At 36.4% G+C, this 12,794-nt stretch overlaps 2 protein-coding genes across 2 annotated transcripts; one reads left to right on the forward strand and one right to left on the reverse strand.

Moving 5' to 3' along the window:
* Positions 1-1,082: 1,082 nt before the first annotated feature.
* Positions 1,083-1,871, reverse strand: LOC115263239 (uncharacterized). The gene is made up of 2 exons (XM_029866266.2): positions 1,716-1,871; positions 1,083-1,654 (listed from the first exon to the last, which is right to left on the reverse strand). The coding sequence occupies exons 1-2, from the start codon at positions 1,728-1,730 to the stop codon at positions 1,328-1,330; spliced, it is 342 nt and encodes a 113-aa protein (XP_029722126.2). The 5' UTR covers positions 1,731-1,871; the 3' UTR covers positions 1,083-1,327.
* A 142-nt stretch (positions 1,872-2,013) lies between these two features.
* LOC115263238 (cuticle protein 16.5-like) lies at positions 2,014-3,887 on the forward strand. Its single transcript, XM_029866265.2, has 3 exons — positions 2,014-2,999; positions 3,077-3,371; positions 3,439-3,887. Exons 1-3 carry the CDS (start codon positions 2,991-2,993, stop codon positions 3,747-3,749), a joined length of 615 nt encoding a protein of 204 aa, XP_029722125.2. The 5' UTR covers positions 2,014-2,990; the 3' UTR covers positions 3,750-3,887.
* Positions 3,888-12,794: the final 8,907 nt, after the last annotated feature.

Consider the following 12,794-nt stretch of genomic DNA (forward strand, 5'->3'; position numbering starts at 1 on the left):
TGAATTAACATAAAATAAATGAACATCACACCAATAAACTACCCTGTACAAGGGGCGAACTTTTGCCCCGCATAATGCGAACTTTTGCCCCCACTATGGGGCAAAAGTTCGCATTGGAGTACTTGTTTTAAAAATTGTATTACTAAAACTACAAAAGGAATGCGAAAAAATCTAGTACTACGTTTTGAAGGCAACATGATAGGGACCCGTTTAACGAAGAAAAACTATATTGTTTTCTTTTCGTTCAATAGTTATTTTGTGAAGTCTGTTAGATGCGAACTTTTGCCCCGCATTACTCTACTTTATGAAAAAATGTACCGGTAAAACCTAAAATTTTCTTATTAATAGTGAAATTTTGCACCAATAAATAATACTGAAATGCTCCATAATAAAATACAAATGCTCCATAAAAAAATTCAAATGCTCCATAAAAAAATAAAATTGTTCCCATAGACAAATTAAATTGCACCATAAAAAAATGAAATTGCCCCATAGAAAATAGACATATGCTCCACAAGTATTATCAAACTGCACCACATAAAATACAATTTGCTCCTTATAAAATTGAAAATTCTCCATAACTTTAAACATTTGCACCACTTAAGCAATGCAATGAAAAGCAATTCAGCTCTGTCGAATTAAGTTATGAGAATAAGCTACCTATGGAAGATTTTCAATTTTTTTTGGAGCAATTCATGTTTTCTATGGTGCAGTTTGATAATACGTATGGAGCATATGTCTATTTTCTATGGTGCAATTCCAATTTTTTATGGTGCAATTTAATTTTTCTATGGAGCTTTTGTATTTTGTATGGAGCATTTTAGTATTATTTATTGGTGCAAAATTTCACTTTTAGTGAGAAAATTTTATGTTTTACCGGTACATTTTTTTATAAAGTATGGAAAGTTTTCAATTATTTATGGGTAATATTGCACATTTTCATGGAACATATGTTCAATCTTTATGGAGCGCTTTTTGATTTTCTATGGAGCGTTTCTATTTTTTATGGGTGCAATAAATAGGCTGCCCTAGAATAGTATGCCAAGAACCAAAAACATCTAATTTACAAAAAAAAGGAAGAATTGACACAAAACCTTTTGAAATCTGATTTATTCAAACTCATTCGCTTGCTGTTATCTACTTAGATATAACTATCCAATTTTTCTCAAATGGATCACCAAAGTTTCTAGAAAGATTTGTATGCATTTTTTATCACAAGTTTGTCACTTAATCGCTAAAATCACTTTCACGTATTTTTCTTTTTTGTGTGAACTCGAACAGTTTCAAAGCTAAACATTTCTTTATTTAGTATTAGCACTTCCTTTCATCATAGCCACCAATAATTGTAGTAATTGTAGTAGTAATACGGATTCCAGCGGAATTTCGGAGGATAGTAGTATACACCGGGATAATAGTAATAACTGTATGCGGCAGATCTATCATTTCTAGTCAGAACATCTTTCTTCGCAAATTTGGCATCTTCCCCCAAAATCGGTACACTACTCGGTTGAACTTCAATTTCGGCAGGAGTGTTGAATATTTTCGGTATTTCTTCAACTTCTGCTTCTTCTTTGTCCGGCTGTTGCTCTTCCAAGGGCAGTTCTTGGGGATATCCCAGCACTAGCGAAATCGAAACGATTACCAGAATGGTTTTCTGCACAACCAAAAATGGATATTAATTATTGGTAATTGAAACGAGCTAAACCATGCCTTACCGCAGCGAAAAACATTTTCGCTTTTACGGGAGTGGACAATCTACACTATTGCAAGTGATTAACGAGAATGACGAAACATAGCCGGTGGACAGTAGCTTATAACCGTGAGATTCAAACCATTGTTCTGCAATTTCAATCGATTTTGCGGCAATTATCTATTGAACGACGGGATTGAATGAATCTAATATCATGAATGGAACAGCTGATATTCTGGAAGGTTCACTGTTGAATAAAATGAGTTGATCGTGTGATTTGGAAAAACATGCATCACAAGCAACTTGAAAACAAGACAAGATCGATCAATTTATGAAATATTAACAGTCCTTCAGGGCTCAGTTCCTTATAACCCTTTCGAATGACACCAAAAATCACTGTCAAGGACCAAGCCCTCGCCTTCTGATCCACCCAAACAAATGCCATTTTTTTTTTTTTTTTTTGAAACACACCTGCAGTTTCGGGCATTTGAATGCGGAAGACAACGTATACCACACGCGCCGACCATCTGTCTCGAATGTCATCAATGAACCAGTATCAGCGTCACCGGTAACATCGAATCCATTAAAATCCAACCAGTCGGTCATCTGCGTATGGCACACAGCATCCATATCACAAAGTAGCGTACCGACGAATCCGGTTTTTCATTATGCTAAAACTGTACCAACTCGCACACCGAGACCGTAGTGCAAACATTTTTTGGCAACTTTCTCATATGCCAAGCTCATCTGCTATTTTAAAGTCACTATAACCCGCTCGAATCGTCATGGATTGATCGTACAATGATCGTCTATCGGTAAGCTAGTTCATCTCATTGAATATTTATAAGCCTTTTCAGCATCATTTTTGTCGGATCTTCAATTGGGCACTAAAATATGGAAAATTCCCATTGTTCATTATTTTAAAAACTAAAAATAAAGCAAGATTCCAATTGCTTTTAATTAAACTTCACCTATTCATAGCAAACACAATAAGTACACGGCTCTAGAGAAAACATTCACCAAGTGAATTATTTTTAAACAAGCGTATTTTAGAACCCTATTCCAAAATCCAGTTCCGCAGGTATTAACGCTTCTTTAAGGAGTGCGTGTCCAGCAAAAGTTCTCCGAAGTCAGAATCTGAAATTTCTTCGATCACGACTCTTCTTTTTCACATCAAAATTATAAGCGACCTGATGTTTGATATAAAAGCTATCGAGTTCTAGTCAGCTATCAGTAGTGTTCAAGACTTGCTCGGTTGAAACGTATTGTGTTCAAATAGTTCCACAACCAGTATTTAATCATGTTCAAGGTAGCTGTCATTTCTTGGGATTGATGTGATGTGAGTTAGTGCATACAAATAATTAAAATATGTGATTCACCCTACAGGCTGTGTGTCTCCTGGTTTTGGTTGCGAGTGTTTCCGCAACACCAACTCTGTTGGTCAAAAAACTTGCCCTCAAGAAACTGCTGCTAGGAAAGCTCCATGGAGGTGTAGGTTTGGCCGCTCCCGTTGCCTATGGTGCTGAACCCGTTCCATATGGTCCCGTTGCACCAGTTGCTCCCATTGGTTATGCCCAGCCCGTTGCCTATGCCCAGCCCATTGCCTATGCCCAGCCTGCTCCTGTCTACGCACCTGCTCCAGCCCCACAAGTAGTTGAGGCTCGCTCGGCCCCAGCTCCAGGTAAGACCAATTATTCCCAAACCCTTTGAACCTTATTCATTGAACGCATTCCCAAATTTCCCTGCAGCTGTCCATCACGTCGTGTATCTGGCCCAGCCTCAGCCCCAAGCCGAGGTTGTCCATGAATCCCCGGTCGTGACCTACCAAGCCGCTCCTCAGCCAGCTGCCACCTATGGACCCCCTGCTGTTACCTACGAAGCTGCTCCCCAGTCTGCTGTCACCTACGAAGCTGCTCCCCAGGCCGCTGTAAGCTATGAAGCTCCAGTTCAGCACGCAACCACCTACCACGCTGCCCCAGTGCCCGTTACCTACGCAGCTCCTGCCCCAGTGTACCAGCACCCAAAGGGATTCGAACTGACCAAGCGTTTCTTATTCTAAACGTTGAAACGTTTAGTTACCCTAGAGCGTTGAACCAAATCCCAAATTCCACCACAGAACAATAGGACAAATATACCAATTTTTTTAGAATGTGCGCTTCCGCGAAAAATGCATTTAATAAAGTGTAGTATAAAAATATGGCATGCCTTATCACTGCAATATTTTGCAATAATTCACTTCCTGTACGACAAAGGTCAAATCGGCTACGCAAAAGTTAGACTAGAATTTCCAGTATCATACATTAATGATGTGAAATTGTTAAAGTATCGGTTGATTTTTTTTAACATGAGAGAAACGTTGTTTTTACCTAATGGATGTAAAAAGGATTTTTTTTTTCAACATACCAAGTCGATGATGCATGTTTCTCAACTGTTCATTTATAACAAATGCAAATTCAACATTAACAAAAGTGTTTTCAACATGTTAAGCAAGGTTGGAAATAGTCCGGACGCCGTCTTCAGCCAGAGGCTGTACAGACTGAACAAAACTCAACACTAGACACACATTGCGAGCACCAGTGAATACGAGAAAAAGACATTTCTTGCGAAAAGTTTCATCACTCGGAGCGGGAATCGAACCCTTACCCCATGGTATGAAACGCTTATACGCTGGGTGACGCTAACCGCACGACCACGAAGCTCCACGAAACTTTCTATTATTGGTTGAATAATTGTTTGATATTGTCGTTCTCATGGTTATGAGTATTAAATTAAAAATGAAAAAAAAAATAACAACTCTAATCCAAGTTCAAACAGGGGTTCCCAAGATTTTATTCCAACTTGCAATTCACTGTTAACCAAGGAATTGGCATCCCTATGCCACCAATGCAATGTTTTCGTAGCCAGCATAACAGCGGCTCAAGCGTAGGGCTCAAGCTGACAACCTATCTTTCAACACAGCAGCATAAATTTAATGCGGGGTAAGAAAACAAGAAGATCATAACAGTCCCCTGCTGTTAACCAGTAAACGCCAAATGTTCTCACAATTGAATTATTTATATAAATTTGTTATCAATCAGGGATCCGTATATTTGCCTCATTCTACTCATTTTCAATCCGTTTAACTGAAGCGAATCGAGAAAGATGCCACAAACAGGTTATCCTGAACGAACTACGTAACCCCATCGCCAGTGCAATGCGATGCGCCATTTGCTTGGCTTTGGTTATCGTTGCTGTTAATTCGTAATTTTGATCGGAAGCGTGTGAATGCATCATGATTGGTGAAGAATGTTAAGGATCAATCGAAACATGTTCATAATTAGAACATAATGTTTGCATGTAATGCATTTTTGAGTATTGTTGTTAAAATGCTAGTTAAGCAAAAAACATAATAATAATAATATATATCGTGAACATTGATGAACCGTAACAGTAAGGAACTGTCTATCACTGGCATGGTGAATGAGGAAGAATAAGTAATTCCCTAGTTTGGCTAGTTTGGTCGGAGTTTACTATCATCACAGACAAGCAGACGGCACACAAACAAAGGTGACAACCGTTCCCTGCTGAGTGGCTTCCAATGTGAATAAAGATACAAAATGGAAATAAGGAACTTGTATCAATAGTAAAATTTTAAAAACTCATTGGAGGTCCTCAACAATTAATAAGAATTTTCTGAGAGAAAAGATAACATTAAAAACTGAAGTAAAAAAGATGATAATACTAAATAAACTCTTACGCTGCACTCCCTCTCTAATAGAGTTTTTAAATTTTGAAAAATGTATTGATTTTTTAATTTTATACGAAAGAGCACTTTTTTCTGAGTCACTATGATTTTTTCAGATTTTTAGAACTTTGTTTTGGTACCTAAAAACAATTTCAAAGAGATTTTTTGAAATTTCCTTTTGACAGCTGGGCAACTGTTTGACAGCTCCGCCCAGTACAAACTGCGACGAGGAGTGTTTTGACAAATCGCTCCCATACAAACTTCAAATTGGTTTTTAAATAGGTTCCCGGACTCCAAAATTCATGAAAATTGAGTTTTCGGCTCAGTTTAACATGCAAATTCAGAATATCGAATTATCTCAACACCGTTAAAGAAGCCAATTTGCTGAAATTAAAACTTTTTATTCAGTACGATCACGTTGAGAGTGTCTGGGTTCGTTTCCCAGAGGGTCCAGCATTTAAGGTTAAGTAACATCTATAAATGACGTTGTATTTTTCAAATTATTTTTGACATTCTCCCGCTTTCTTTTTTACAGCACCTAATACATGGATCGTTGCACTATCAAAGGTTCGGTAAAGATTATGTATTTTGGGGAAACCAGTCTTCGGAAAAAACTCCAGAAGGAATACTAGAAGGAATCACGGGAGAAATCTCTCGAGGAATCTCTGGAGAGATCTCTTTAAAAAATATTTGGGGACTCTCAGCAGAACTTCTTGGAGGAGCTCCTGGAGGCATTGCGGGAGAGATCCCTTAAAGAATCTCCGAAAGATTCTCCGAAAATAAGAAATATCTGCAAGAAACCAAGAGAAACTTCTGAATGAAGCTTGGAGGAAGCTCTGGAAGGATCCCGGAAGGAATTCCTAACGGAAACCTTACATAAACCGGGGATCCCTAGAGGTATTTCTGAAAAAAAAAACCACAGGATAAATCCCTAAGGGAAGTCAGGAAAAAATCAATTAAATAACCCCAGGAGAAATCAAGAAATGAATAACTGAAGAAATCTCGGTAGACATGTCCAAAGAAGCAAAAGAAAACCTAGCGGAAATTCCACAAAAAAGTCGAAATAAATCCGAAAAAAAAACTCTGAATAAATGAATGATGAAAAGAGGCAGGAATGAAGAAATACCTGAACAAATTCTAGGTGGAATCCCTGAACGAATCCCAGGAAAAATCCCTTAGAGAATAATAAGAGAAATCCCTGGAGGAATACTGGGAGAAATCATTGATGGAATCTTAAGAGAAATTCTTGTAGCAAGGAGTATCCCTTACACACTCTTTCGGCCATCCCAGAATAAATTCTGGGAGAAGTCCCTAGAGGATTATCGGGAGAAAGCAATTAAAGAGTGCCGTAAGGAATCCCTGAAGAATTCATGGAAGACGCTTCCTTGATCTGATATAAGGTACTCACTAACAGGTTATCGTTACGAATAAATAAACAAATTATGTACAAATTACAAATTAAAAATAAACAAAACAAAGAAATAACAGAATCAGGTCAGGAGAAAATCCCTGAAGGGAGGAATTCCTGAAAAAAATCTATGTAAGGGTTGAAAGTCTCAAAAGACAAATCAATCAATCAATCTTATAATGAATCCCGAGAGGAATCGATTCCTAACTGAAAGCAAGGATAAATCCCTATAGCAATTCCGGGAGAATCCTAAAGGGTTGTCGAGAGGAAACATGAAATTTATTTTGATTAGAATTCTTTATGAAATATCAGAAGGATTTACTGAATATTTTCATGAAGAAATCCCTACCAGGCAATGAAATTTGAATGTATTAAGTGCTAATAAGCTGTTTCATCATACAAAATGTTCGAGTTTGGAACCTCAGCTTCTAATACATCGATTAATCCTAAACTTTGTCTGGGCATTAATAACACAGTGCAACATTTTAAATTAAAAAATAATAAAGATAATTAAATTTTTAAATATATCTAAATTTGAAGTTCAATAAATCCTAAGAAAACTCCTGAAAGTATCGTAATCCTCAACTAAATTTGTGATTACTTATGATTGTTTCTTTTGTATTAAATCGCAAATAGCAATAATTTACATACATGTTTTTAATTTTCCTCAATCATTCAGAATACACCCTAAAATCATACGGAAAATGAAATGTTCAAAAAATTGAATTCAAAATGTTTCAACAATAATAAAAAAACTTCAACATGTTTTCGTCTCAAAAAAAAAACCGCAAAAAATATAAAATTAAAGGGATTTTCAAAACAAAAAACAAAACCCCAAAAATATAAAAAAGCTGAACAAACATGTTTAAATCGATTAAGATTATGAAAAATGATCACGATAAAAAATGTGTAATAGAAGGTTAAATATTATGCATACCATATAGCTAATTGGCATAGGACAAACGTCTTGAAATCCCGCTTCAACATTACATCGAAACTTCAGACGCACAAATCTTAAGATGCAAGCTTCAAACAGCAATGTATTTCATTATTCTGTTCTTGCTCACTTGTAATTAGCTTAAAATAAAAAGCTCAGGTGCACTGGTTTTCATTACGAAGAGATTTGTGCCCTCGAAATCGTGAGTAGGTGCCAAAGTCGGCCATTGTGACGGCCATTTCGGGATTCTTACAAGTCTGTCCTTAAGTGCGGCACGAAATACCCTTCTCTTACATCCCATACGATGCTTCGATATCACTAGATTACAAAATAAAAAGAAAGACGTGAACTTCTATCAACGACCAAAATTTTAGAAGCACAATTTACCGCTGATTTCGAAACCGTGCTTCAAAAAATTTTAAGTAGAACAGTTTTTTGAACTTCGGCTCAATATCGAGTTTTACAGTTTTTTTTAATATGGATTTTACTAAAATTCAAATATCTTGCGTTTTGTTCAACCAATTTTATTTTTTTTCCGAAAATTGAAAGCTAAATATATTACCTTTCGATCTTCTGAACGCAGGTTTTGCGTCAAATTGATGGTATTCAAGATATTGGCGAGTTTTGGGGACCATCTTGTTAAATTTTAGTAATATTTCCAAAAATATGTGAATAAATGTATTTTTTTTTTCAATAAGAAAAAAAACAATTTAAATATTATTTCTCATCGTTTATTTGACATATCATATGTAGGCGAAATACAGTATAAATTCAGCTCAATCGGAGCATTGATTACGGAGAATGAGATGTGTGAAGTGAGCGACTTTGCTTAAAAATAGAACAAAAATCGATTTCAAATCATCAACCTTGTATGGGAAGTCGAAAAAATTTCCACTCTACTGTAATTTTTTTCCTTCGCGTTTTCGAACTCTGGGCATGATTCTACCTACACCAAAAAACGATCATCAGCTTACCGAGTTCAAAAATGCTGTAAACTAGTGTATTTTGCTCAATTTTTTAACACATATTCAACAACATATAACTAATGATTAACTCATTCATGGTTTGCACGAAAGTTTCCTTTTTTTTAATTTTTCTCTTTTCCATTGTTTTAAACTTATGTCTAAAAAGTTTGTGTCAGACCACTTAGCGATCAGACATCCTTTGAAGACCATCCGAGTGTGTTTTGTTTGAATAAAACATGTTAACGAATAATAACACTTTTTAAGCGGTATTTTTCGACACGGTAAGCTGATGATTACTTTCAGTGTAAAATTGTAACTTGAGTCTGAAACCGCGATAAAAATACAGTCGAGCAATTTATGTTCAAAATATGTTTCAACTATACAACAAATTAAAAAAACAGAAATTTTATTACCGAAAATTTGGTCTTGATTTACCCATTTTTTGGCTCATTATTTCAAATTTTGAAATAGGGTAAGGGTGACATAAAACAAGTCAAAAATTTGCTTCGGCCTAGCTTGTTAAGTTACTATGAAATTGTATGACAACACAACAGGCATTATGATAATTACCAAATAGGCCAAGAAAAAAATGGTTTGATAGGATGGTTTACTGATCAGAACATATGTTTCCCAAAGTTATGTTGAACTTTCAAAATAGCTTTGCAATCAAAAAGCTAAACCGTAAATTACCCACTCACTCAAATTCACCATGAAGCAAAAGCTTCAAGCACTCCACAGCAGCAGTCGTCTCGTCACATTATGACGATAGAAGTCAGCTAAAGCTTTCAATAAGCTCAAATCGTTTAAGCATTCTGTTACTGCTTATTTAGCTCACAGCATTCTCACAAGCCAAATGATTTTGATGGCAATATATCGCCTGTTTCAGCCTCTAGGTATACTTCCAACAACACATTTTCATCATCAGCACCTTCTTCCCTCTTCATGGCGAACAGTAAATTCTCTGTGCAGTAGAATGCGGCTAAATGAACAGGAAAAAATGAAATGATATAATTTATGGACGCTTCCTTATTTTTCATGATAAATTTATTACAGTGATGAAAGTTTATCCTAAAGTTGTTGAGATTAAAAGTTTGATAATAGCGTAGTAAGTATCACTAATAATATTATTTACAAGAAATACGCATTGATATTGATAATTTTGCAATGATACGTCCATTGCCAAAACTATTGGGATATAAACAAAAAGAAATGCGAATAAAAAAAATTCCTTGCCAAAGTTTAATAATAATTTCCATATAAAAACGCAATGAATAAATTACATTCCTTTCAATTTTTGCAAAGTTGATAGTATATTACGTGAGTGAGTACCAAAATATAAACCAATCAAACGAGGTTGGCCTTCAAATAAATTTTGCTGTTCAAAAATCAGTTCCGATTAAACGAATTTGTATCATGTTGTGTGGCTGGCTCGAAAATACTCCATGCCGCGCCGAGTGAAATTTTTCAAATTTCCATTACGAAAAGTTCCTGGGCCAACTGAAAGGTCTAGTTGGATATCTTTTCGTTCATCATCTCTGAGGCATGTTGAGATCCATGCCTGCTTACTGCAAAGTGCAAACACAATTCAGCTTACTATGCAGTTCACATTAGTTTAGTCCCCTATAAAAACTAACAAAAAGATCAATACAGACATGATGATTCGAGAGAATAATATATGTTCTAAACTAACACTCTAGTAAATACATCCACTACCGTTATCGTTAGTTTATCTAGAGATACACAACACAATCTACAGTACATTAGCATCCGCTGCCATGTCGTGCTTAATTAGAATTTTAGAATGTAGTGTTTGGTTGCAAATCACCATCAAACCGTCAAAATTTAGCACGGCCGTGCTAATTGAACTGTAGACGTAAACAAACTTCTCTAACGTTCGGAATGCTCTGTATTTTGATTCACTTTTGTACACTCAACAGAACCAGGAAGGTGGATGCAACGTATTGAGCTGCTCTTGGTGGACACTGTTAGTCATCTGAGGGGTTACGAAATGTGGTTTAAGGTGGCTCAAAACTATCAAATGTTGAGAAAGTCTTATTTCTCCAATGTGAATTCTATGGTTTTTTTACCAAATTATAAAAGTTCGGTCAAGGTTTGGTTAAGCTTCACATAAGTTTTCAATCCTAAGATCCGGAAATACTCACACTTCTTTAATCGCGAACAGACAAAGCCAGCATGCATCGTCTGTGATTCGCGAAGCTTTTCGCAGTTAAATGAAAATCGTAGCTTCTTGACTGGAACTTTTTCTTTCAGGAACAATGTAGCACAAAACATTAATTTCTGATGGATAATCACTTGATTTGCTATTAAACTGCAAAGACGTTGCCGGCGCCGTTATTGTACCGCTAAAAAGAGCCTCTGAAGCGTGCACAATGCGAATGTTGACCACTCTCAGTCAATTACTCAGTTGATTCATTGTGCAACTGTCATAGGTTCGGGTCAATCACGGAGTAGCAACCATAGATATGTGCAGTCAGTCTATGCTAAGTCTGTTAGCTAAACTAGGTAATCATTTGATTTGCTATTAAAATTAAGTCCACTTGTTGTTCGCGCATAATAGTTCGAGAGTGTTTTTGTTTCGCTTCGTACTCACGAAATCAGGCGGTGGCGAATAAACTCACACAAAGCTAAATCTCGGAACAGGGTGTTTTGACGTGTTGACTTTCCACTCGCGAGTTGCTTCACGATGAGAACATTTCCATCTCTCCTTAAATCAGACGAAGACCGTAACAACTGCTCGCGTAACATTACTCAGAAAATTCGGAATATTTTCTAAGGTTGCAATACTATTCCAGAATTATTGCATGGAACCAATTTTATGAATAAAAAAAAACTAAAATGTGTAAAAAAAAGATTATGTGAACGCCCACTAAGTGCTTTACTTTCAATCGAGAATTCCACTTGAAACTTCATGAATAAAAAATTGGTAAGTTGGTAAAAGACCTTTCAGGACAACAGTTCTAACACAATGACTTTATGGAATAAGCTAGGAGTTTCTTCAATGATTGCACTAGAATGATTCACTGGGATTAAGATTTATTATAAAGACAGTTTTACCACCTGCTACTCAAGGAATTTCAACATAAAAGTTGGAACTTTTCACGAGAAAACTGATCAAGGAAAAGCACAGAACTTTCAGCAACACAGATAAACATAACGAACTTCTCTAAAAATGGATTAATGTTTTTTTTTTACTTTCACGAAGTGATGCAGAAACTCTGTCATTGAATTATTCGGAAATTATCCGAATTGATGCTTTTATGAACTCTTCTGAAATAGAGGAGGTATATCTTGCTCATGCCTTTTTACACCAAGCTCACCTAGAAGTCACACTTTTCTTCGAAAAATTCAGCACAAACACACGCCTGAATGATAATGTGTTCCACTTGCATGTGAACCGTGAACACATCTCAAGTGATTGGGATATGGTCAGTCAAGCGAAAAGCCATCCATCATGAGTGTACATTTCACATTCGTCAAAACAACCATGCACATCATATTACCCATGATGTTGAAAATCGGAATTTTTGACACGTAAAAAACGACAATTTCACTAAACCGTGCGTCGGACATACGTCGGGCATAGTGCGCTGGATAGACGACCAGATACGCTGTCCAGCGCACTACGTCCGACGTTAGGTTTTACGTACAAAATTGGAGAAAAATCGGATGTCGCGTATCTTCGGGTTTCAATCGCGACGGCAACATGCGAGCACAACGAATATTTATCACTCACTAAACCGAACAGTAGCGAGTGACCCGAACGCCCAAACCAAGGACGAAAGACATCACAAAAAGCTGAAAACCTGATGAAAACCTAGTTGTCTCTCTCTTGCCTTTAGCGTTATTATGTGAGTGACGTCATGTCTGGACTTCACTCCAGAAAACACAGCAAAAAATAAATAATCGACTGGTTTAATTGGTTTCATTCCTTCGGGACTCGAGTATCTTTATGAGTATATGATTCCACAGAGAAGGATCACATGTGTTCTCGCTCTTACATAGCACATATATGGATATATCTGTCTCTGTTGCTGCTAAACTGTGTGCGT

The sequence above is a fragment of the Aedes albopictus genome, chromosome 2 (genome assembly GCF_035046485.1).
Source record: "Aedes albopictus strain Foshan chromosome 2, AalbF5, whole genome shotgun sequence".
NCBI lineage: Eukaryota > Metazoa > Arthropoda > Insecta > Diptera > Culicidae > Aedes > Aedes albopictus.